The following is a 26313-nucleotide window of genomic DNA, read 5'->3' as shown; positions in this document are numbered from 1 at the left end:
TTTTTTATGAGCTCTTCACAGATCAGAACTTTTCATTGTAGAGTCCTATGTTTCAGGTTTTTTCTCATATAAACTATGCATTTGGTGTGGAATGTTGAGCATTCTCTGCCTTCAATGCTGAAGATATTCCTCCCATCCTCCTTCTTAAGTCCACAATCCACATAGAGCTTCTGTTTGCACAGGTGTGAGACTTGGGTTGGCATTCATTTGCTTTGCTCCCAGATGTCCAGGTGGCCTTTTTGGAACACACATGGCCAGAGAAGCTGAGGTCTGAGTTTCCCCCAACATTGTCATAGGTTTTTTTCTTTCAGTGAAAAATCAAAACTATCAGGGTAATCTGCATATAGCTTTAAAAGAAAATGGCGTTTAAGGGTTACAGCCATGACAAACAGCAGCCCCCTTTTAGTCCCCAGGCTAATTTCCTGCTCCCAGAAGAAACCGCTTCCAATTGTGTTTGCCACTTGTTTGCCGTTGAACTCTATGGTTGAGAATAAATGTTTGGATCATTCTTACTTTGTTTTGAGCCCCTCATGTTTTCCTGATATGGAAGCTGAGGCCTTAACTCCTTCTGCCTCCCAAACACTCTCTGCCCATCCACTTGACTTATCACCATTTAAAATAAATATTCACATTATAAATATGGCTCCCTTCAACCGGGAGTCTTAAAATGCCCCCTCTTGCTTTTCCTGCTGCTCCTGTGCTGTGTATGCGCCTGCCTCTGTTTTCCATTGACGCTACAATCTCCACTGAACTGTTGTGGGTAGAAGCTGAGTATCAGGGAAGTGAGTGGATGTGGCGCTCTCTCTCTCTCTCTCTCTCTCTCTCTCTCTCTCTCACACACACACACACACACACACACACACAGGGATGCACACACTTTTGTGCTGTTTCCACAAACTTCTTTAAAACTCTCACACCTCCAGGTCAGTCCGTGCCACACACTAGGTTGGTCTGGACTAACATGACAACAGGATTCTCCATGGCACTTCTGTGCTGTTTGTCTGCAAGTTCTGTCAGGTGGTCTTCTACACATCAAATTTTGAAAACTTGTTTTTATTTTATGCGTGTGAGTGTTTTGCCTGAATGTGTGTATGTACTCCATGTGTAGGCAGTGCCTGTAAAGTCCAAAAGAGGGCATCAAATCCCCAGAGGCTGGAGTTAGAGTTGTGTGCTGCTGTGTAGGTACTGGAAACTGAACCTGGGTCTTCTGCAAGAACAGCCACGGCTCTTAACCACTGAACCATCTCTCCAACCCCTGTGTGTCATGAAAAACCAAAGACACAGTTCTGCAGTCTCAGTGCAGACATCTACTCCATAATCTATAACAATGATTTGTCATTAGTAGAAAAATAATGTTCCCAGAGCTGGGAGATGGCTCACTTGTTGGGCAAGCCTGAGGGCTGGAGTATGAATTTCCAGTGTCCATGCCATCCATGTAAATGCCAGGTAGGCATCTCCACCTAATGTCCCAGGCCTTGGGTGACAGAGACAGGGTCTTCGGAGCTAGCTGGCTGGCTAGACTAACTAGCTGAATCGGTGAGATCTGGGTTCACATGAGAGACCCTGCCTCCAAATACAAGGTGGACAGCTCTGGCCTCCACTGGCATACATACAGGTGTGTACATGCACCCCCAGGGGTATTCACACCCATGAGAACATGCATACACACACGTACACACATGCATTTACATCATACACACACACACACACACACACACACACACACACACACACACACACACACACACACGAGAAAAAGGAAAATGCAGTGTTCCTAGCAGTGTCACCTTTCATGATCTAAGTGGCATTTACCTCATTAAGAAACATTGAGAGTATCATTCTCAGACAAGTTCTGTGGAGATGATGTTATCAGGCTCACACTAGATTCCATTAAACAAACAAACAAACAAAAGACTACCACATGCAACATCACAAGGCTTGCATGTTGTACAATGACTGGGGAGAACAATTCCAAAGGAGGGTGTTTCCCACCCACCGACTCACTCAGAGGCTTTAGCTGAGGGACGCTCTGCCGTCCTGGCCATTTTCCCCCAGGTTGCTGCCTTGCTCGTTACGACTCCAGCCAGGAGGACAGGGAGAGAGAGCACACGTGTCCTCTTAAGCCAGCAAGCAGTGACACGCACATTCTGGTCACAGCCACCAAGAAGGACAAAGCAGCTTAGGAAATGGAGTGTCTAAGCACCTCCTCACAGTGGTGTCTGAGCTTGTCCATGCTGCTGTCACCAAACGCCTGAGAGTGGGAGACGTAGGAAGGAGATGTTCTGGTGATTGGCAGGTCTGGGGTCCAAAGCTGTCGTACCTCTCTCTACTGTGGCAGTTTGGATCCTGGATCTTGCCCGGAGGCACCTGTATTAGAGGCGTGGCCTCCAGGCCGCAGCACTGCTGAGCGGGTGGAGCCGTTAACAGTTGGGACCTAGTGGACTGAGCTCACGCTGGGGCACACCCTTGATGGGGACATTAAGACCCCCAGTCTTTTTCGGTTTGTCACCTACTGTGAAGCGCTGTCACCCCTGGGACAAATGGGCCAGGAAAGGAAACCTCTGAGACTACCAGCCGAAGCAAACTGTCCACCTTAAAGATTGCTTCTCTCGGTTCTCTGTCACTAAATGACTAAAATGGCACACATCCACCATGAGGATACAAGTCTGAACCCCCAGATAGTGCCTCCCCAAGTCCCTCTGCAGCCACGTTGGTTATGCATTGTTTGGCTTAATAGACTCTTTGGATCGTCACCTGATTTGGTGACTGGTATGTGGCCATGTGTCATAGATGGCAGCTTCTAGCTAATTCATGCATGGTGGATACGGCATATAAGCTCTCCTGGACCTTTTAATATTGTAAGGGCACTAACCTCATGAATGAGGGCTGTCTTTATGAACTCATCATGCTGGGAAGGCTCCTAGACTCACTGGGAATTAAGTTGCAGTCGATGAATTTTGGGCACATGTACAGATCAATATTGATAGCAAGACTGAAACCACAGCAAGCAGAAATATACAGCAGGTGCAACTCCCTAACACTGATGGAGTCTTACTGAACAGATATTGCAGGGACCCCTCACCCTGGCAGTGAAGGACTCATCTTGATTAAACTCTTGTTCAATTCTCCTGTGTATGTGTGTGTGTGTTTGAGAGAGTGTGTATGTGTGTGTGTGTGAGTGTGAGAGTGTGTGTGGTGGGGAGGTCGATTCCTCTCTGTCCTACATCCTGATGGCCCCAGGAGTGCTTCCTCAGAAATGTCACATCTGACACCGGCCGTGGAAGTTGTTGTCTTTTAGGTTGATACTGTGCCGTGTGACTCCTTGAGGCTTACATAGTACAGAGATTTCCAGGTTAGCTTGCACTTGTCACAGTTTTGTGGTTTTTTTTTCTTTCTTTCTTTTCTTTTTCCGAGACAAGGTTTCTCTGTGTAACCACTCTGGCTGTCCTGGAACTCACTCTGTAGACCAGGCTGGCCTTGAACTCACAGAGATCCTCCTGCCTCTGCCTTCCAAGTGCTGGGATTAAAGGTGTGTGTCATCACCACTTGGCCTGTCACAGTTTGATTCCATCAAAACCACAGTGAACTTCTGCCCTGTATGTTCCCAGCAATCCTGGATGCCCAGAACCTCGGTCCCTTCTTAGACACAGCCCCTCAGGCAGCTTGACATCTTTCCTGCTTGTCAGGCCCCTGCTGCCCTTGCTCAGCTTGTAGAGGTTGGATTGAGGCCACTTGAAGCAACAGTGACGAAGGACAAATCATAAGCCCTTGACACATGTCTGGGTTCCTCTGGGTTAGTTAGGTCTCTGAGAAGTATTCGAAACAGCAGCTTGCTTCCCTTCAGTTCTTTTTTTTTTTTTTTTTTTTTTTTTTTTTTGGTTTTTCAAGACAGGGTTTCTCTGTGTAGCTTTGTGCCTTTCCTGGATCTCGCTCTGTAGACCAGACTGGCCTCGAACTCACAGAGATCCGCCTGCCTCTGCCTCCCGAGTGCTGGGATTAAAGGCGTGCACCACCACCGCCCGGCTCCCTTCAGTTCTTTAGGGCTCTTGAAGCAGATAGCTTTCCTAGCACCCGGCTCTCAACCTCCGCTCTTTCCTGGTATCTTTTCTCACAGACCCGGTCATTCTCAGCCTTCTTATGCTAGCTCTCCACCTTCTACAGGGAGTAACTAATACGCATGAGCACTTAGTTTTACCCACCTCCTTTTTTAGAGCTCCTGGTCTGTGGTCTGCTTTCAAGGTTGTCACACGTAAAACGTGGACCAGATGCTCTGCTGTGACCTCACAGGCATCACAGGCACTCATACCTGTCACACACACATTCTCACCATTGCTGCCCTCTGAGTCACTGTCTCTGGCTGCAGGTTTTATTGTGCCAATGCCCAGCTCTGGTAACAGTTTCTACACTGAGGTAATAGTAGCCACCTTTTCCAAGAGACTCAAGAAATGAAGGATGGAAGTCTAGGTATAGAGTTTCCCTTTAAAGAATTGAGCGTAAGTGACTCGCTCACATCACCTCCCTCCCATCCCACTGGCCAGGGCTTAGTCACATGACACATGCAGCTGGAGATCCAGATCTTACCTTTAATTTTATCACCATGGAAGAGGAAGAGGAAGAAGAGTTGGGTAGACAGAGTACAACTCCCTCCTGCATATACTAGAAAGTTAGTGGAAGAAAGTGCCTGTTCTGTCACTCACGGCCTTCTGTTGGGGGCTGCAGACTCCATTTCTGTTCAAATGTGGCACTTGGGCGCAATCTCACAAGCGCTGTGGAGTCATACGTTAGAATCACTTAGGTGTGGGCAGACATTTTGGTAGAGGGCCAGACAGTAAATATGTTAGACTTATGGTCTCTACAGGGCCGTGTGGTCTCTGTAACAACTACTGCACTTCATTGTTAGATAGTCGAACATGTCCATAGATGAGTGAATGAGCGATAACTGGGTTTCATTCCTACGTTATCCGGCCAACAGTTTGCCAACCCCTGACATGACTCACTGGGAAATCGTGTAGTTGCCTTTCAAGTGTCTGTGCACTTGAGTGGTTCACTCCCAGAAACACATCCTAAAGGAATAATTTAAGCACAGAGTATTCTTGTATACCTGGTAAATAATCTCTGAGAAATTGTATATGGGAACAACCTGGTGGCTGGTTATTTATCTGTAGACACTTTGTTGATAGTTGGACAATGATAAGTAGGTTTTGGCAGATTAAGTGAGATACTGTGTGTCTATTCAAATGTCGTGATGTATGGATTATACAGAACCACGGTTAGGTGTGAAGTGCAATAGAAAAGAAAAAGTTAAGTGGTTCCCATGACGGCATGGTCATAAACACAGATGCACGTAGGCTGAGCTATGCTGTGGGCAGTATTCATCTGTTTTGAAGACATCTTTAACATTGTATTTCAACAACACATATTTGCATAAATGCAAATCCCCCATTGGGAAAGTCAGTGGCTTTGAAGAATTGTCATGGCCGCTTTAAGGAAGTCGTGCATACTGTTAAGCATCACCACTTTCTCTGGCTGCTGGGAAGCACACTGCCCCTTGGCTGTCTGCTGGGGATAACCTGCATCCTGCTTTGCTGGGCCAGTCCCAGAGTATGTCTCTTACCCCAGTCATCTGTTAGTGGTGCCTGCCTCCCTGTCTCAGAACTCTGGTTATTTGGATGAAATGTATAGTTTTATACATTTTATAATTTGCCTAGTTTGGGCCTGAAATGAATCTTTACTCTGAATACAGATTTTTCTAGAAGCCATTTCAAGCTTTCTGTTTAGAAAAGTGGTGGATATAAACAAATGAACTAAAACTTTGAAAAATGAGTACAATCCCACCTTTCACCTCCAGGGTATTATCTTTGGATAAAGCCAATCCCAGCCATCCAGCTAGTTCTGGCCTTGCCTTCCTCCCTTACAGCATGCACCCGGCTAGGGCTTTGTTCTTGGAGACAGAATTCCAGGACCTGGGATGAGGTTCACCCAGAACACCATCTCTTACTGGCTGTGAGATGGACCTGGCTTCCTTTGGTCCCAGTCTCAGACTGGCAGTGTGGAGACAGGAGTTCTGTGAGGAATAAAGCATCTGAATGAAATGTCAGGAAAAGGTACAGGGTCCCCAGCATTGGAGGTCTGCAGTATGCCGGTGTCGTCTCTGTTGCTTTGTGCATGGGCCTCCTTTCTTCCTCATGCTAATGTCACCGAGAGTGACGATGGGAACAAAACCATGGTAACTAGTAATGATGTTCGCCGCTACACTGCAGTGTGGCACCGGGTTAGATAGTCTACTAGATACATGCAGCTCTGATACTGATGGACCCCATCTTACACATAAGTAAGGGGACTCGGGGATCAAGTGGGAGTTCTCTGTAGGTCACACAGTCAGTACGTAGCAGTAATAGGTACCTTCCCTTGCAGATGTCCTTGTTTATACCATTAAGAAGGGATACTCGGGGATGGAGCGATGGCTCAGTTTTGGTAAAATGCTTGCCATGCTGGTGCGAGGACCCGGATTCAGATCTTCTGTGTCCACATGAAAACACAGGTGTAGCAGTGTGCACCCGTTAGCCCAGGGATGGGAAGGTAGAGACAGGAGGAATGCCTAGCTTGTCATGCAGAATCAGTGAACTCCATTGGTTCAGTGAGAGACCATGCCCCAAAATTAAGACAGAGAATGACAGAAGATACATGACAATGATCTCTGATCTCCACATACAGACACACACACACACACATACATACACATATACACACACACAACACACATGTACACACACGTACATACATATACACATGCATAGACCATGTACACACACCTACATACATTTAGACATGCACAGACCACATGCACACAAGTACACACACAGACACACATGTACACACATGTAGACATGCATAGACCACATACACACAAGCACACACATATGCACACGTATATGCATACACACTTCCCCCCACTCCCCCCACCCCCCCACACAGAGGAAATCCTAGCAAGTGTAACAATGTTTAAGAGCATTGGGAATGATTTGTTTCAATGATTCATGATCATGGGGTGTGCAGTCAGTATGTGTTGGTCAAGGACAAATGCCGCCTGCGTCTGGCTTGGTGGAGGGGAGCCAGGCCAGGACAAGGGAGCCCTTGGCTTCCTCACCCAGCCTGTGCACTTCCGAGCTCCTGTCCCTTCTCCTTGGCCAGTAGCTCTGTCCCTCGGCTGAGGAAACTGTAAGGCAGGTGATGCCCAGCTGGCTTTTAGGATGGCTGTATCCAGAAGCTCAGTTCTCCGAGGCTGTGGAGTCACCCTGGTGCCACCGTGGCCATGTGCCTGTGCTGGCCACTTCCTCAAGTTTCCCTTGGGGTCCCCTTGTGGCACGTCTGTCACTGAGCTTTGCTGATTTGTAGGTGGAATTTTTGAGTGTAAAAGGGCCCTGCACTGTTTGTTTCCCAGGCAGAGTTTCAAAAGAAAAGAACATTTTACAGCCTGCATTAATGGGAAATTACTTTCCATTAGGATTCTGAATGATTTGCCCATAATGTTTATAAAGGAAAGGAAAAATGTCAAGCATTTCACTAACAATTTTAAGCAAAGCTCTGAAGACTCTGCCAGAAACGGATTCCAAGAACATTTTCTTCATCCTTTCTTCTTTCTAGAGGAGGAAAAAGGACAGAGAGCGTTGAAAGGATGTAGGTCAGTTAGGCGGACTACGTCGTGGGCCCGAGATAGAATCACTGATAGCATTGCTAGGTAGTTAGAAGAGCGAAGGACGTGAGCCAGGGTGGAGGAGGGGACTCGTACCGTGGAATGAGGGAGTGCAGACCCTGGCCAGGAGAAAGGCATGTCTGTCCAAGCCCCCGTGCACATGGTCATGGTGTTTCATCAGCTCAAGTAGTCCCTTTGTCCCCAAGGAGAAAAGGAAGCTGAGGAAAGTCCCTGAGCTGAACTCTGTAGCATGAATCTTAAAGAGTCTTAATAAAAACAAACCTGGAGCCAGGTATTGGGGTGAACGCTGGAAGATCAGAGAAGCAGAACAAGCCACAGCTTTCTCACCTCGACAGTTCCTCAGCTGATCCTGTTTCCTCAGACTGGATGCCTCTGAGTCCTCATCCAGAATGAATCTCAGCTGAACTGCTTCTCGAAAGCCTGAAAGCTTAACCAGGCCCAAAGTTTAACCAGACTAGTTCCTGGTATTCACGCCTTATATACCTTTCTGCTTTCTGCCATCACTTCCTGGGATTAAAGGCTCACTTCCTGGTATTAAAGGCGTGAGTCACCATGCTTGGCTGTATCCTTGAACACACACAGAGATCCAGGTAGATCTCTGCCTCTGGAGTGCTAGGATTAAAGGTGTGTGTCACCATGCTTGGCTGTTTCCAGTGTGGCCTTGAACACACAGAGATCCAGGTAGATCTCTGCCTCTGGAATGCTAGGATTAAAGGCGTGTGCTACCACTGCCTATCCTCTGTTTAATATTGTGGCTGTTCTGTTCTCTGACCCCAGATAAGTTTATTAGCGTGCACAATATTTCGGGGAACACAATACCACCACAGAACTCTGTACCTGGGCAGTTCTCAGAAGATCATGGGTTAGAAAACACTTGAGACCTGTGTTCCAGAACCTTCCCCACCCCTGGGACCTCGTGTGGGGCTCTGGGTTGTCACTTACTCTACATTAAAATCGAGCAGGCTGTATTTGACCTTCACTGGGTATATGTTTTAGCAGTGTTGTAGGCGTTAGAGGAAGGCTTGAGTACAAATTCAAGGGCAGACATTAGGAGAGAGGCATTTGGGAAAAGAACAGTACACACCCCAGACACAGGCTCAGGCTTCCCCGTCTCAGCCTCATACACTTACGCTTTGGGGTTTCGGTGGCTTCTATTCACGAAGCTTTCTTTTTCCTTCTCCACTGGAGATTCCTGAAGGTTCTGTTGTGACAGCTAAGGGTTAACAGGCCCTGCCCGCCCTGAGATCCGCTTCACGTGTAGAGAAGGCTGAGGGTCGTTAACAGATGTGTGCCATGGGCAGTCAGAACAGGCAAAATAAATCTCTCAGATGACTTGTGTTAAGACATTTTACTTCTCGTTAGGTATAAAAGAGACTTTTATAAATTTCTTGACACTTTACAGGCTGCTCAGAAATAGCTTTGAGAGCCCCAGTCATTCCTCTCATGGGTGCCAATCTCCTGGGATTACGTTGCAAAATAAACATGTATTCAACAGGGGAAGGCAGGGCCTCCAAGTTAAAAGAGACATGCACTTTGCAGTAGGAGCATGCACGTTTATTGACCTAAATTTCCGAAGAGGAAATTAAAATTTCACAGAGTCCTGAGGATGGAGTTCGTTCAGGGAGCAGGTTTGTCACCCATTTCCTCCACAGCCATTTCTGCAGCTCCTGGTAGTGGCCCTGACTCATGTCATTGCAAGGGTGAGATCAACAAGGGCACAGGGGTCCCACAGTGTGGTTCAGATTCCAGCAATTAGGGCTAACTCTGGGTAGGTTTCTTGGCGTCTCCAGACGGATCTGGGCTTGTGTGGAATAAAGGCACTGGGCTTCCTGTGCTCGGTGCCCTGAGCTCTGAAGGCTGTGTCTGTTACGTGGTCTCTGAGCTCTCGGCATCCTTAACATCTTAAACGTTGTCAGGTTGAGCATCTAATATTTCCGATAGTGAGAAGTCATTATTATAATGTAAGTAAATTGTAAACTATTATGTTTGTCAGTCAGGAGTCAGGAGCTGCTGCCATGAGGAAGGATCCGAAGCCCTTTCCTGTTTTCCAAGCTGAAGGAGGCACTGGAAGGGAAAGGCTTCCTCACTGTACACACTAGTTTCCCAGAATTCGTCTACATGCTCTGCCACAGAAGTTCCTGAGAGCCATAATACATAGCCTCTCACCCAGCTTTGGGGATTTCAATAGAACTTGGTGGAAATGGCTGTGTTATATTATCTCAAATGCAGAATATCTTATAGCTGTCTATGTATTTTATAACAACATGGCTAAGCTATAAGCTGACATTTCAAACATCATAATCCAAATATTAATATAGATGTTAATAAAAAAAAAAACAGTGTAGAAGTCCATTGTCTCTGGGGATTATGAGCAGGGCGGCTGTATAGCACAGTTCCAGGGGACTCTATGAATTCATACAATGACACCCCTGAAGGGGTGACCTCTGGCACTTCCCTTTCATGGAGAATGAGAGCCCAGGATGGCCGGGCCAGTCCTGATGATTCTTAGAGGAACACCTGGAGTCCTATATTTGTGCAGAGTCTTTTGATTTTCTAGTATTAGTGACTAAGCCATGCTGTACAGAGCAAGAGGTAGCTCCGCCCAGGGCCATCTGTCAGCTGGTCCCTATAGCAGTCCCCAGAAAGCCACCTCTGGTGACAGCCATATCTTTCCCATTCCCCATGTCTTGGCATGGTGCTAGTTGAGGGGGTCACCAGGCGGGGTAACCAAAGGGGCCAGCACTGCCATAGACTCTGCACCAGTCACCCCAGTAGACAGTGCTGGCCTTTGTCACAATGGGGCACAGGCTTTTTTTTTTTTTTTTTTTAATTAACCACAAGTGACGACCTGTGTGGATGGTGCACGGTTGGTGTAAGGTTAAAACAAATCGCATGGCTTATTTCTATGATGATAACGAATAAACTTGCATCCCCCCCCATTAACAATTTCAATAAATCACCTGTTGTAACAAATAATGGGCTGTTATTTCTAAAAAAAAAAAAATTATAGACTTTACTTAGCAGTTTGCGATGTAGCCATCATAGATTAAGACTTAAATTTTAAGTTGTATAATCCCAGTATTTGGGAGGTTCAGAGGGTCAGCACAGAGCGTTTAAGGCTAGCTGTGGGGGGGGACAGGCTAGAGGTTGGGGCAGGGCTTCAAGGAAATTGAGACTCTGATGATCTAGCCCAGAGCTGGGGCCTAGGAACTGCTAGTTTCTATCTAGTCTGATGAATACAAATTGTAATTTCGACATGGTGAGAACAAAATTGTGTGTGTGTCTGAGTTTATACACCAGTGTTACATCTTAGTCTGCTATGGGAAAAGTATTCACCTCAAAAGAATTTAGAACTAAACTTTGAGATTATAAGTTTTGGAGCAAGAAAGCCTGAACCGAATATGCACCTTCTAACTCAAAAGAAATAGTTTGGTACAGGTTGAGCATGGTGTCTGGCCTAGAGCACACGCTTGACTGCTGTGAAAGAGCCCGAGTTAGAAATCAGCTTTTGGGGCTGGGTTATGGAGCTCAGTTGGCAGAGCGCATGTCTGGCTAGCATGAAGCCCTGGGCTGGATCCCCAGTACTGTGTTAACTGGGCCTAGTGATGTGTTGTTATAATCCCAGAATCTGGGAGGTAGAGTCCAGAGCATCAGACGTTTAAGGTCGTTCTCAGCTACCTAGGAAGCTTGAGGCCAGCTTGGCCTGGAGACAAGTGGAGGAGGGGGAAGACCAGTGAGGGGAGACAGTGAGGTGGCGGGCAGAGAAGAAAAGGGGAGAGAAGAGGAAGAAATGTCGAGATGTGGTTTTGCCCCAACATGGTTAGGAGATAAACTACTGAGTCAAATTCTTCAGGCATGGTCAGATCTTAGGGTGACTGTCTTGTGGAAACAACTTCCAGGACACTTGGGTTTCATACCCCCATTGAAACGCTGATCCTCTCTATTAGCCAGGCTCCTCCTCTGAGCCTTGGTAGCCCTTAGGTGTCACTTAAGAAGTAAGGCAACACTGTTGAGTGTTTGGATGTGAGAAAAGGAAGAGAATGGGAAGAAGTTGTGCCCTTGCCCCTCCCCCAGCTGCAGCCAAGAAGGGTGGAGGGGGTTCTGGGTGCGGAGGGAACTATAGTCCCATCTCTGTCACTTTGTGCTTCTGGGTCCCGATGTTGTCCTCTGTGCAGCCGGGGTAAAGCTGTTCTAAGGATAAAGTTAAAGCCTGTAACTTAGAGGTGCTGGGCACGGTACTCTGCCCACAACACAGCCACTGTTGATACTACATAATCGGTTGTCTGATTTCCCAGCCTACCACAGACTGAAGGCAGCAGAGTAGAAGGGCCCGAGGGACTGCTTCGGGAAGGTCCACTGGCAGCGGGAAAAAATGACAGACAGGTCGCAACCCCGGCTACAAGGGAGGCAAGAAAAAAGCTATATTTTTTTAAACAAACAAAACGTGGGAACAAAATCTCAAAAGACACAACAGTGTGGGGCATTTACTAAAAGACAGGTCAGTAGCTTCCTGGAGACCCCATGCCTTGTGCTGACAGGGGGTGCCTCTATCCCCCCCCTCCACCCCCGCCGGACTCCCAGAAAGTAGGTGTGTGTGAAGGAGATCAAGGGTGCCTTCATTCATGGTGTTTGGACAGAGTGCTTCCCGAGTCTTGAGATTCCCGGAGTCAAGGCCAGCAAATGAGAGAGAGTTTTGGAAACCCCTTTGGTGGTCTGAAAGATAGTCAAGATCAGGCCTGATGGAAGAGCTTCAAGTTTTCCTGCTTGGGAAGAGAGCGTCCCCTGCTCACCACCCCTTCAGCCTTAGTCTCCCTCAAAGTCAAGTGTGGAATCAGCATTTGAGAACAGCTCCCCAGCCTAAGGAAGGGGAGTGGGGGAGGGAGCGAGGGAGAACAAACCAGGCACTGGGCTCTGGTACAGTGCCCAGGATGCTGGTGTCTAGGGAGTGGGTGTGTTTCAGATGGCAGACTCGAGGCACAGGAGGAAGGACATCCCTAGAGGGTGGGTAGGGTTCAGGCAGAGGAGGATGTTCTCAGCTTTCCTGGGCCTGGGAGCTCCCTGGGACGTGTTCATGTTCGACTGAGCGTCCAAGCTCAGCTGAAGGGCAGGGATAGGCTCAGAGAGAGAGAGAGGAGTTGAGGTCAGCTGAGGCGTGGAGAGGGGATAAAGCTTCCCACTGCTACCTGGAGATGTACAAGTTAGAGTGGTCCTCAAAGTGGCCTCTGCCCCGGGCGGGGGTCACAACTCAACACTGCCTTCTCTGTCCCTAACATGGGAGGGAAACGGTAGTAACTAGTCATTGAATGAAATCCCTTGTCTCTGAGGCTGAGGTGTGACTGTTGCCGCACACAAGGTAAATACTAACACCGAGGAGGATTGCAGCTGGGTAAGATGAGGCATTATGGGATTGGATGGCTACTACACGGAAAAAAGTCAAAATTTGTGTATGCCAGTGACACTTTTGAGTAGGAACTTGGGCAAACGAGGATGAGGTTGAAGGATGTGTACTGGGAAGAATTTTCCTGAGGTTAAGATGGGACCCTCTATTGTTAGAAAGTGGACCACATCATAGCCAAGAGGGAAACGGAGTTTGGTTTAGGAAGAATATGGTTTCTGTCTCTATTGTGTGTGGCTGATAGAAAACTCTCTCTCTCTCTCCCTCTCTCTCTCCCTCCCTCCCTCCCTCTCTCTCCCTTCCATAAGGTGTAGAGCAGAGCTTGAATAATAAATATTTAAGAGGAATGCTCTCTTCTCTCTGTCCACAAAGACAGACTGTGTTTCCTACCTCTCCTCTCATGTTACATTAAGGCCAGGTCTGAGAAGTAAGAGAAAAATAAACATGGCCTCCTGAGGGTGGGTGGGAGGTGCTGTGGCCTCCCCCAGTGGACCCCATGGGGTCCTGGGTGTCTGCTCCCTGATCTAGAGCACACGGGTTTGTGCTAGCCCGTAACAAACCATGTGCCCCTCTTATCCATGGTTCTAGATACCAACAACTGCTTCAAAAGCAGGAGTGGAGGGGGGCTCAGGGCTCTGAGACCACAGAGACAGGGATGGGATGCTGGCTGGGAGAGCCGCTTTCCTGCCAGGAGTTTTGTGGGAAGGTGCTTAACGTCTGGCAGTGGGAAACCAAGCACTTAGGCATCTTTCAGATGGGTATTTCAAACACTGAGGAAGCAGAGATTGTCTTGGCTGGCTGCAAGTTCCATCTTCCGTGACGTGGATTTTGTGTCCTGGAAGGCCCAGCCACTTTCTCTCAGGTGGGCAGAAATTTTATTTCTCTAGCTAGGCTTGCTATGAGTCTCCATTTAGACCAGCAGCGGAAACAGCTTGATCTTTTTTCCATTTCCACTGTTTGCCAAAAATGGAAAGAGAAAAAAAAAAGATTAATCTTTTTTCCATTTCTTTTAATGGAAAAAAATGTAATCTTGCCATTTCAAGGTAATTCATTCTCTTCCAATGAAAAGCATAGACGGCCCATTTATTACTCACTGGGGTCAGGAAATAACTGTAGTTGATTGAGAGATGAATCCCTTCTTGGAGCTGGTGGCTTTCCTTAGCTGTGTCCTCGTCCCCTTGTCCATCCCAAGCTGTTGTCCAAATGCACGTGGGAGTTGATGGAGACTGAGAGCTGCGTGTGTGGATGCTTGCTTCCGCAGCTAGCCTGGCTCCAGGGCTGGTCTGCTGATGTCTCGTGCTCCAGTCCCACCTCTGAGGTCTGTGTGTGCTGAGCATCTGTGATGTTTTGCCTGTGGACCCCCAGGCCTGCCTCACTCCTACCAGCACTTGGGGGATCTGTCCACATTTTGTGGGGAACAGTGGCGGTTACCTCAAGCCCCTCTTTGGTTTCATTACACCACATTTTCCCTGGCTCAGAGCACTTTGGGAACCTGCTTTGACCCAGAGTTCCAGTGAGAAGTAGGGCTGACGTCATCCTCTGGGTGTAATCAAGGAGATGTTTCCATGCTGTGGGCCACTGTCTTCTCTCTCCAGGTCCTTCCCCCTCTGGGAAGTTCTTCTATCTTTTTTTTAAGTAGCAAGAAACAACCCCTCCATCTCCATGGATTGAGTAAAATCTCTAGGCTCTAAGGTCTTCAAGCCCTGGTCCTTTCGAACCAGAGTCTGCCTGTTTCTTACATCTTACAAAATGTGCCTGGTCTCCGGCACAGAAGCCTGAAAGCTTTGACTGTCACAGTGTTTCACAACTGAAATGGCAACGTTTAGAACTTACAAGCTACGCACGGCGCACTTGGTTCATGGGCAGGCTCTGCGCTCCCTCTAGGGAGGCTTACCTGGTTGAGGACCCCCGGTAAGAAAAGTGACCCAGAATGAAAAATGTATTAGTAACTATTCCAGAATGTTGTACTGCCACGAGGGTGGTTCAGGCTAGCCCAAGTTCTGATTGGTGTTCATCGACAAATGTCTCTCCATCCAAGGAGCGTGCTTGGTATCAAGGCAGTGCAGAAAGAGTGCAAAGGTCCCCAGGATCGGGCAGGGAGCTCCTTCATGGAGTCTTTCTTCCCGGTGCTCTCATGAGACGCACCGTATCTAGTGTCTCTTTGCTGGTGCAGTGTGATGTGAGTCCTGGCCACTGCCTCTCAGGGAATATCAAAGTGGGCAACAGGGCAGTGGCCCTTGCCTATAATGAATGAAGTGAGAAGTGAGTCATGTGTCTGTCTCCTGATGAGTTCAGATGCGTGTGTGTGTGTGTGTGTGTGTGTGTGTGTGTGTGTGTGTGTGTGTATGTGTGTATGTATGTATGTATGTATGTATGTTTGTGTGTGTGTGTGTGTGTGTATGTGTATGAGCGTGTGCATGTATACACTTCCAAGTTGGCTTGGACAACTGTCTCCTACTTAGAGTGTGTTTTGGTCACTGCAGGTAGAGTAAGTAGAGGAGAAAACCAGATAGGGAGCCTCACAGTGGGTGTGATAACCCACACAGTGTCTCAGCAGCATCACAGGTTGTGTGGAAGGTGACCTAGAGTGAGACAGGCCATGGTTTGGGCTCTGGAACATTGGTGTTTCTTTCTGGCTTGATATCTTTAGAAAGGGGTGTGTGTTGGGAGTGGGGGGGTTGTGCAAGCCTTCCTACCTGCCTTGTGCCTGGACGGTGTGTGTGAGGAGATGCTTTCTGAGCCACTGTCCCACCTCAGGAGAATCCACTAGTGGCAGAACCATGGAAAGAGCCTGATGGATTTTACCAGCCACACTGAAGCAGCTGTCCTGCAGCGACGCTCACTTTGACTCACAGCCCCAAGATCTCAGTGTGTAACCCTGCCCACCTTAAGCACTGTGTGACCAAAGGAAAAGATGGAAAATTCTCTGTGGGACACTCAGTTCCCTAGTGCTTTGAAATCACTGAATTTTTTTTTTTTGTTTTTGTTTTTACAACTTAAAACAATGAAAGTAAGCCCCAGCATTTACATCTGTCTCCCTGGCTGCCATCATTATAACAAAAAGAATTTACTGACTCAGGGTGGGGTGAGGTCTCTCCTGGAAGGAGCCGTCCAAGTGCTGTGAACATCCAGAAGGGCCAGGATGTCACTGTGAAGATAGACCCAGATTTCGAGGGGCTGGTCAGCCTACAGGTCACCCAGAGGGAGGGGGCTGCCTCTCAGCAGATGGAGAGGCCTCATCACTGTGGCTTTCTCTTCCCCCAGCAGCACACTTCAAACCCAACTGTGGACTCAGGGAAGGCTGTGATGCTGGTGCTCCTCAGTCCCCCTCCACCAGGTTGGCAAGATCTGGAAGTGTTAAAAAGACAACCTACATTTCTAGGCCTGCTTTAACAGGTCTGGGAGTCATCCTTGACCAACCACAGGAATACCCAAATCCATTCCCATTCTTTTTCTCTGGCTTTCCCTCTTGTTTACTCTTTGTGAACCCCAAAGATTTGGTGAGGAAGGAATACAATCTCTTACAGAAGTTCTACTCTCATGTGAAGTCTGAAGGTCATGCTCTATTGCTGTGAAGAGACACCATGACCCAAGGCAACTTGTACAAGAAGGCCTTTGGGGCTTGCTTGCAATTTCAGAGAGTTAGCGCATGGCCATCATTGTGGGGAACATGGCAGCAGGCAGGCAGACGTGGCGCTGGAGCAGTAGCTGAGAGCTACATGCTGATCTGCAGACAGAGAGAAAGAGAGAGCCGTCCCCAGTAACACACTCCTGTAACAAGGCCACTAGTCCTTCCCAAACAGTCTACCAACTGGGAACCAGACATTCAAATATGTGAGCCTCGTTCAAGCCACCACTGGCCTCATAGCAATGGAAAAAGGAAATAAAAATGAAAACCATAAAATTGAATGGCAGAAGGAAAAGCATGTCAGATATTTCAGTCAGGATATTGGACATTGGTTTTGCTCTGGGAGCCCGCACTCCCTTTCTAGAATGACCTCTGCTGGCTCTGGGTTTAGGAAGGGGCCTAGGGGAACCTTTCACAGCAGGAGGCAGCTGTTGGTGGCAGAGAGAGTCTCCCAATCTCTTTCTGGGTGACTGATTTCCAACTAATGCCTCTGGCCTTCGTGTGTGCACAGTCTGCGTTGGGGGTTAGCTTCCTTCCATCCCGTCCCTAGAGACAGTCTTGGTCTCACCAGCGGTCCATGCTCTAAACCTTTCTCCAACTAATGCATCACCTCACTTGGTCAAGGCCTTCAGCTCTCGCCTGTCATTACAACTCCAGCTCCTCACTGTGGGAACCCCTGAGGTTCTGGAGTGGCTGCTGAGAGCTGGAGCAGGAAGCCATGTCTAACCCTAGACAAGCTAAGTCTGTTATCTTAAACTGGCCTGGAAAGTACCCCATATTCTCTAACTCAGGCTCAGGGAATTTGTGGAAAATGTTTAGAAAATCTAGAAAACAAAGAAGAAATATTTACCTCCAAAAGAAAAAAAAAATCAACGTCCCTGTTTCCAAAGCCTGCCTAAGTCATTTCACTTTGAAGTGTAGGCACGGAATCATAAAATAAGAGCAAGAGTATGCCTGCCTCAGAGTCAGAATGTGGCACTGGAGTTAGTATGGCCTTTTCAAATGGCCAGTCATTTAAAAAGTCTCTTAAAATTAATTTTATTACTACTCAGAGGAAAAAACACCAAGTGTAATCCAGTCAAAATGGAAATTATACAGTGGCACTGAAGTTTACCTGGATGATTAAAAGAATAGCCAGGAAATTCTATAATGGAATAGTGGCCAGAAACTTGCTTTACTAGTTATTAGCATTTGCTTTAAAGATATACTGTGAAAAGAGATATGGTACTGTTACCAAATAGATCAGTTGAACTAAATTGAAAATTTCAAAATAGACTACAGAGCTCATGATAATTGAATGATAAAGCCAGGTGTGATGGCACACATCTGTAATCCCAACACTTGGGAAGTGGAGGCAGGAGGATCCCTTTGAGTTCAAGGTCAGCCTGGGCTACATAGGAAGACTCTCAACAATAAGATATAAAAGCAGTATTTGAAATCAGTGAAGAAAAAGGATCATTTTAAAATTGTAACTGCTTCAGCACTATTAAAACATAATAAAATTTCTCCCTTTTGCCAAAATCTAAATGGATTAAAAACAAAAGTTGTAACATGAAAAAAATTTAATTAAAATTCTCACATAAAATTCTGTTCAAGGGGGTGCTGGAGAGATGGCTCAGCAGTTAAGAGCACTGGCTGTTCTTCCAGAGGACCCGGGTTCAACTCCCAGCACTCACATGGCAGTTCAGGACTGTCTGTTTCTCTAGGGGTTTTCTGACATGCTCACACAGACATACATGCAGGCAAAACACCAATGCACATAAAATAAAAGTAAATGACTTAAAAAATTCTGTTCAATAACCATACATGGCTGTGGAGGATAAACTATGAATGAAAAGCCTCATTTACCCTCCTTTACTGTCCTGAAAGTATATATTCCAAAGCAAAGTAGAAAATCTACTACTTGCCCAGTTGCCAGCACAAACTGCAAAAAATAAAACATACGAACTGATGAGACGCTGGAATAGTTTGTACCAAACTTGGCAGAAAGAGGCCAGTGTTTGGAGTATTGGAGGGCTTCTAATTTGTTAAAATAAAGGTAGATAGTAAATGGATAGCACGTGTCAAGCATCTTCATGGTCTATGATGATCAAATCCTGTTCTAGGCAGTTACTCTCAGGAAAAAATGCAGATGTTCGTGTGTGTCTGTGTCAATAGATGTACATGCTACTTACTTCAGAGTTATCTGTAACATGAATCTTAAAAGATCTTATTAATAAAAAAACCTGGAGCCAGATATTGGGGTGAAAGCTGAAAGATCAGAGGGATAGAACAAGCTAGCCACAAGTTCTTACCACTAGGAAATCCTCAGCCCAAGAGAGAGCTACTTCCTGTATATTTACGCCTATATACCTTTCTGTGCTCTGCCATCTTACTTCCTCTCTCCGCCCAGCTACATCACTTCCTGTCTGTCTGTACAGACTCCAGACCTCTATGGTTAACTAGTGTTGGGATTAAAGGCGTGTGCCACCATGTCTAGCTCTGTGCCCAGTGTGGCCTTGAACTCACAGAGATCATGATGAATCTCTGCCTCAGAATGCTAGAATTAAAGGCATGTGCTATGGCTGCCTGACCTCTGTGTTTAATATAGGGGCTGACTTTGTCCTCTGATCCCCAGGCAAGCTTTATTTGTTAGAGCACAGATAAAATATCAGCACAGTTATCTATCAAAGCTGAGAAAAGCTAAAAGAGGCAGGAAGAGGAAAGAGGGTGGGAGGAAGGAGGAGGGAGGGAGCAGGGCAGAAGAGAGATGAGAAAGATGGAAGGAGGCAAGGAGAGACGGGAGGAAGGGCGGGCGGGCCACAAATGTCCGGTTACAGACTCGGTGAGATCAGGTGTGCTCAGAAGAGACTGGCCGAGACAGAGGCCAACAGTAAAGGACAATTGGGGCGGGTGGAAGCTGGCCAGTAGCTAGTGGTCGTGTGTGGGGCCGGGTTTGCAGCACTAAGTACAGAATATTGTTTAATGAAAGCAAGTACATGGAGATATATTCACAGATATATATATATATTCATACAGGCACCTGGCATTCACAGGCTTCATGATGCTTTTCTCTGAGTCAACGAGTGAGAGTTGACTTGTCCCAAATCTGCATACACATTTTCTCTTTTACAGTGACCATGTTTTATTTTGGGGTGGGGGGGAATAGTTGTTGTGAGAACTCTTAACCCCATTAGTCGTCTCTGTGAATATTTATATTCCTGTTCTGGCTCCTGTCTCCTGGTCCCCACATCATCACCCCAGCACTCCTTATCCTTTGTCTTCTTCAAGAACCATCCGGTCACCACAGGGAAAGTCTGAGCTTTCTGGAGTCAGGGCTGGGACCCGGTGATTTACTTTTCCCCTCTGGACTCTGGGCCAAGCTGAGTGGAGGTGGGCTGGGCATGTGTCCTCATCCTCAGAGGGCCAGGAAGACAGCACCGGGTACAGGGGGTTGCCTGAGGCAGCTGGAGAGCTGAGGAAGCCGGAGGAGGCCAGGGACCACAAACAGTACGCAAGAGCAATGGCAGCCAGCTTTGGAGTGGGCAGGGAGCAAGCACAGGCTCCTCCCCCATTTCCTGTTTCCCTGGGTGACTGTCGTGTTAACCTGTTCTTTTTTGTCTCCATATCACATGGACAGGTACTCACATTCCCGAGGATCAACCCTGCTGTCGTGGTCTCTATGACTTTGAGCCAGAAAACGAAGGAGAATTAGGATTTAAAGAAGGGGACATCATCACATTAACCAGTCAGATAGATGAAAACTGGTATGAAGGAGTGTTAGATGGGGAATCCGGCTACTTCCCCATTAATTACGTGGAAGTCATTGTGCCTTTACCTCGATAAACGTGTCTTTCGGACCTACTTTCCTAACTGAAATGAATGTGCTCCAGTGTTCTCTCGGTGTGGTGTTCTGTGCCATCCTCACTCTCTGGCCCACTTAATCACTTTTGTATGTGTGTCTTCTTTATAATGTATTTTGTATCGATTTAATTTGTATAACTGATTTCTTTGTCCTAACTCATAAAGATAGTTTTCTTCTTGTTCTAAAAAGTCATTGGTTCAATGTATTTGCTTCTTGTTGCTAAAAAAAAAAAAAAAAGTGAATTGTGCCCATTACAGATATGTGAGCAAATGGCCTGTGTAGTCCTCGGCTGCAGTGGAATGCACCCTTTGCAGCTGAGAAAACTAAAGCTTCTGTTTCTTGAGATTTTGACGGCATCCAGTCTTTTCCTGTTTTAAGCTACCTGTGAACAGCCCAATAAACATGACACACTGTGTTCGTAAAAGACTGTGGTTATTATTTTTTTTATGTTAAATTGTGTTTTTTTTTTTGGTTTTCGAGACAGGGTTTCTCTGTGTAGCTTTGCGCCTTTCCTGGATCTCGCGCTGTAGACCAGGCTGGCCTCGAACTCACAGAGATCCGCCTGCCTCTGCCTCCCGAGTGCTGGGATTAAAGGCGTGCGCCACCACCGCCCGGCGTTAAATTGTTTTTTAAGCAAGGACTTCAGCACAAACTCCTCCTGTACCTTGGCTGACCTGGGTCACAGGCAGGGTCCTTAGAGGGTGGCTATAGAGCAGGACCAGCAGGTGGGGGTGTGGACCTTTCCTTAGCCACTGATTTAAACATGGTTCATCCTCTTCTCAGCTGAAGACTAGAAAACCTTCTTGCATAGTGCTAAGTTTATACAACAGCCCACCTCAGGCTCTGTCTGCTGTCACATATGGGCAGGTAGGTTTTCAAGGAGTCCCATTGTGGATGCTGAGGGAGTAGCATGGTTTGTTGGGCTGCGTGTCCAATAATTTAGGTTTACAGAACAGCCCTGGCCTTAATCTGAGTATGACCTTGTCATGTGCTATGGCTTGGCAGAGTCCACAACAACCCTGCCACACAACGAAGAGGCGGTCATTGCTCCCCTTTGCAGAGAAGGGGAGTCATGAATGGTTCGTCCAGGATCAGACAACCAAGTAGTGGCAGAAGCAGAGTTTGAGCTCTGATTGTGTGATTGATGCTGACACACAAGTGCTCATCAGTCGCCGCGACCTGCAATGTTGATCACTGGCACCAGAGGTGACCTTTGTTGGGTTTCCTAGTCTCCTGAGGTGGCTTGCTTGACAGGTTCCTGTGTGTGTGTGTGTGTGTGTGTGTGTGTGCGCCCTGCACCTCATACATTCAGTGTCTATGGGAAATGGTAATTCTTAACATTCACTGGATACTTATTATATGCCGGGTGCTTCTCAAAGCAGCTTCTGAGAAATCCTCAGACACCATCCCGTGAGGTCCATCTGATGCCCATTCTTCAGATACTAGGATTGTGCCACAGAAATGCCAAGTGACTTTTCCAGTCGCACAGTTCAGTGTCGGAGTGGAAATGTTAATTCACAGTTATCTCCCATGCCCACGGTCTCCACCCTTCTCGAATAGCTCGCATTTTACCTTTTCACGATGTAAAGTCACAAACAAGCCTGTTTTTATCCCCGGCTTTTACTCTTCATTTGCTATATTAGAAATTTACCAATGAGAAACCCAGGGGCACTCTTGAGGCTTAGTATTTGCTTTGATAACTTGTGAAGGGAAATAAGCAGTAACTGGAGTTAGTTGGGAGCTACAGATTAATTTCTAATAGTAACTGAATAATTCCAGCAATTTACATCAGATCACTTTAAAGCAATTGAAAATAGGACTCAGTTAACCGCCAGACAGCTGCTGAGGAGGGGCATGGTAGCCAGGCCCTGGTAGTGACTGTGCTGTGCACACTGTGTCTTCATGGTCTTGTGGCCTCAGCTGTTTGGCAGGGTCCCACTGCTACGTGATGCTGGTGGAGAAGGCTGGCAGATAACACCTGGCTCCTGGCACACACTTGACACCAACTTCTTCTTCTCACCAGCTGTCGGGGAGAACATTTCGTCGTGAGCTCCTGCCTCCAGGCACTCACGGCTTCCTGGGCACTTAACGGCCTTCTCTGCTTTCTGCTGCTGCAGTGAACACTGAGCAAAAGCAATGTGGGGACAGGTTTATTTTGTCTTACAGACTGTGGCCGTCCATCACGGAGGGAAGCTAGGCAGGAGCTAAGACCCGGAGGAGTGCTGCCTACTGGCTTGTTCTGTCTTCTCTATTATATAAACCTGGGACCATCAGCCCAGGGGTGGCATTGCGTACAGGATACCCTGATGGGCATTTTGTCAACTGAGGCTCCCTCTTTCCGGATGACCCTAGCTCGTGTCAAGTTGATAAAATAACTAAGGAGCACACCGCCCAGCTTGCATTGTGTTTTCTAGTCTCATCATGAAGAAAGTCATGTAAATTTCTTTTTACTGGAAAAAGTGTCCATGACCTTTCAGATGCCAAAACAATTTTGAACCTTCAAGTAGCTTTATTTTTCTAATTGTAAAAGGCAATGCAAATGTATTATAGGAAAATTCAGGCTGTCTGCAAAGTTATAAAGGAAAGTGGAAATCACCGTTTAGTCCACAACCTCAAAAGAATTGTTGTTGTGACGATGTGCGTTATGTTCTTCCCATATTGCACTTGTATGCTTCTGGAGTCACATGTGTACATGAATGGGAGCGTGTATTGTGATTTCAACTTTACATGTTAATTGCAGGCCTAAGTCCTTGAACGAGCTATATACTATTTTATTGTGTGGGTGCATGAATTTTAACTAGGTTTCTGCTCTTACACATTCCCAGTTTCCTGGACAATTATTATGTTATGCATTTTAAAGTTGTTTTGTATGGAAATGGGTCAAAAGGACAAGCAAACTGAACTCGGATTTATGTTAATTTGGTGTATTCATTGACCTCCTTCTTAAAGTGCCTATATTTCCTAAAGGTTGTATGTTTGCTGCTTTTCCATACTGTGTTCTGTGATGTCTGCCTCAGTTTATATTACCACCAACAGTGTTGTGTTCTACGATGTCTGCATCAGTTTATATTACCACCAACAGTGTTGTGGCGCCCCCATTCTCCAGTCCCTCACCACTTGTTATCATTTGTCTCTGAGGTGAGGTGACACAGTCATTTACCCTTACTGCTGGGGATATGCTAAATATCTTAAACCTAGAGTAGATGCTTGAAACCAAGTACTCAGTAATTCACACACACACACACACACACACACACACACACACACACACACACACACACACACGAGAGAGAGAGAGACAGAGACAGAGACAGAGACAGAGACAGACAGAGATACAAGCACACAAGAGAGAGACAGAGATACATGCATGTATGTACACACACACACACACACACACACACCACAGATTCTGCCTATGTGTATCTACACAGACTTAGTGCCCTTCCATCTTAACTAAGCATCTCCTATGTACTGTGGCCCTCACTTCTATAATCTGTGGTGGGATGGTAAAATAACACAAGTTCTCTTCATTTTGACTTCATAATTTCACAGATTTTATCACAGATATTTTGTCAACCTTAGCACATAATTATTTTACCTCTTAAGAAGTTCATAATTTTTGCTTAAATGAAAAACTCCTTACAGCCTTTCCCTGGCATATCCAAGATGCTACCATCTCCACCTTTGTACTGTTGATGTACTAATAAGGGCATGCTCAATACAATAAGTATTGCCTAAACACAAGCACTGTTATACCACAGCAGTAGATGTGACAGCAGACATCCTACTAAGTGACTGCTGAGCAGGTAGTGTATACTGTGTGGACACACTGGGCATCTAGACGACCCATGTCCCGGGCATGATGGAGCAAGACAGTGGAAGATTTCAACACGTTACTCGGCGTGGTCTGTAAGTTATAACAAGGAATTACTCATTTCTGGAATTTTTCCATTTAATATTTCCAGATTGCAGTTACCCACTAGAAATTGTGGAGACCAAAACCAAAGATAAGCAAACCCACCATACCCCACTGTGGCGTTGATTTGCTTTTTTCTAATTGGTGACACTGAGTACTTTTCTTTGTATCTGCTGAACATTATTTGGGCTCCTTGCTTGTTTCAAAATTAGGTTATTTTATTTTACTTTTTGCCATTGACTTGTATAAATTCCATATACTTTAGAGATTAACTCCTTGCCAGAAATATGATTTGCAGATATATTTATTGCAATCTTAAGGTTGATTGTTTATTTTTCTATGCAGATTTTCATTTTATGCTGTTCTGTGTAGTAGAGAGTGATCTATGATGGCTATACTTTCAGTTTTGATTGGGTGCATTTATTAAATCTACAGCAAGCAAAGGTAAAAGGACAAACAGAAAGTAGCATATAGGTAGAAGCATCAGGTTACAAAATATCATTGAATCAGGAGTCTACGACCCCCAATCGAGTTGATTGGAGTTGCCTGATTGAAAGAGCAAAGACAGACATCATCATCAGGTCAGAGGCTTACAAACATCCGAGGGATGTGGACTGGAGAAGTTGCCACAGTCAGCTGGAGTTTCTAACTGAGCTTTCTCTCCATGGATGAGTCTCTAGGTTCTCATTCCCACTGTTGGTGTGTTTACATCTGGAGATAAACAGTAGTGAGGACTGTTGGAAATGGCTGACTCAGCTGTTCTCAAGGACACAGTGTTCCTGATACTCTTAGGTGCTTGCTGGTATTTTTTCCTCCTCCCTGATACAGAACAGGGGTACCAGCCTGATCTAGAGTGGGGGGGGGTGTTAGGGGGGGTGTTAGAAGAAACAGGGTCTCTTTACTCCCAGAGCTCACTTTCAATAAGCTTAAACAGCACGTGACAATTTACCAATATTTACCTTATAGAGATGATCCTACTTACTCAGCTTCTGTAACACGTGCTTTTGTGTCCCATCAAGAATGCATTGTGTCTTCTTTTAAGAGTTTTATTATTTCTAATCTTATATTTTGATGTTTGTCTATGTAAAAGTAAGATGCTACTGTGGGTAGGCCTTGAATGTGTGCAGGCAGATGGGGTGTAGCTAGAGATGTGTGTGCACACAGCTGCAAAGCTAGAGTTGAAACATGTTGTAGCCCACCCATCTGCAGGGATCAGCCTTGAGTGCAGGAAGAGGATGAGGGTGGTGGGTCTGCTTTGGTCACATGTATAGAAGCCATGATTCCTGGGTCAAACATTGTAGAGGCAGCAACTAGATAGCTGTAGGGGGCTGGAGGTAAATGGGAATGGTGGTTTAAGTACCTCGAGAATGCCAAGGCTACTAGGATGTGACTGTGGGCTGGGAAGACTGGCAGGATCAGCTTAGATAGTTCTAGGGAGGGAGCAGAGAAGGCCAATGACAACACTCAGAGACTTTCAAGGCTGTTGTGCTGTGTTGCAAGATTGGCACAGCTATCTGCAACAGTCTGTGGCTCTCTGTATCAAGACCAGCTCTGGCCACTTCCTGTAGTTGGACTTTTCTTTGGGCCACAAGCTCACAAAAAAAATGACACAGACTTATTAATTATGAAAGCTTGGCCTATAGCTTTCTTACTAGCTCTTATAACTTAAATTAATCAATTTTTATTTATCTGTGTGCTGCCATGTGACTTGTGGCTTCTACCCCACCTTCTGCATGTCCTGCTCCCTCTGCATCCAGCTTGGGACCCTGCCTTCTTCCCAGAGCTCTCTGTCCAGAAGTCCCTGCTGTATCTTCCT

The 26313-nt window shown here is 46.4% G+C and overlaps 1 protein-coding gene across 3 annotated transcripts in view; it reads left to right on the top strand.

Annotated features, from left to right (window-relative positions):
* The window catches only part of Sh3gl3 (SH3 domain containing GRB2 like 3, endophilin A3), a 131718-nt gene extending 110713 nt beyond the window's left edge, over nucleotides 1-21005 (top strand). For all 3 annotated transcript variants that reach the window (XM_052713887.1, XM_052713889.1, XM_052713888.1), the window contains one exon: nucleotides 20357-21005. In XM_052713887.1, the coding sequence (XP_052569847.1) occupies nucleotides 20357-20562 (206 nt within the window). In that variant the 3' untranslated portion in view covers nucleotides 20563-21005. The remainder of the gene's footprint in view (nucleotides 1-20356) is intronic.
* Nucleotides 21006-26313: the final 5308 nt, after the last annotated feature.

This window comes from Peromyscus californicus, unplaced genomic scaffold (assembly GCF_007827085.1).
Source record: "Peromyscus californicus insignis strain IS unplaced genomic scaffold, ASM782708v3 Scaffold_4__1_contigs__length_199733344, whole genome shotgun sequence".
NCBI classification, from domain to species: domain Eukaryota; kingdom Metazoa; phylum Chordata; class Mammalia; order Rodentia; family Cricetidae; genus Peromyscus; species Peromyscus californicus.
Note: the sequence above shows the minus strand (reverse complement) of the source record. Positions and strands in the feature narration are given on the sequence as shown.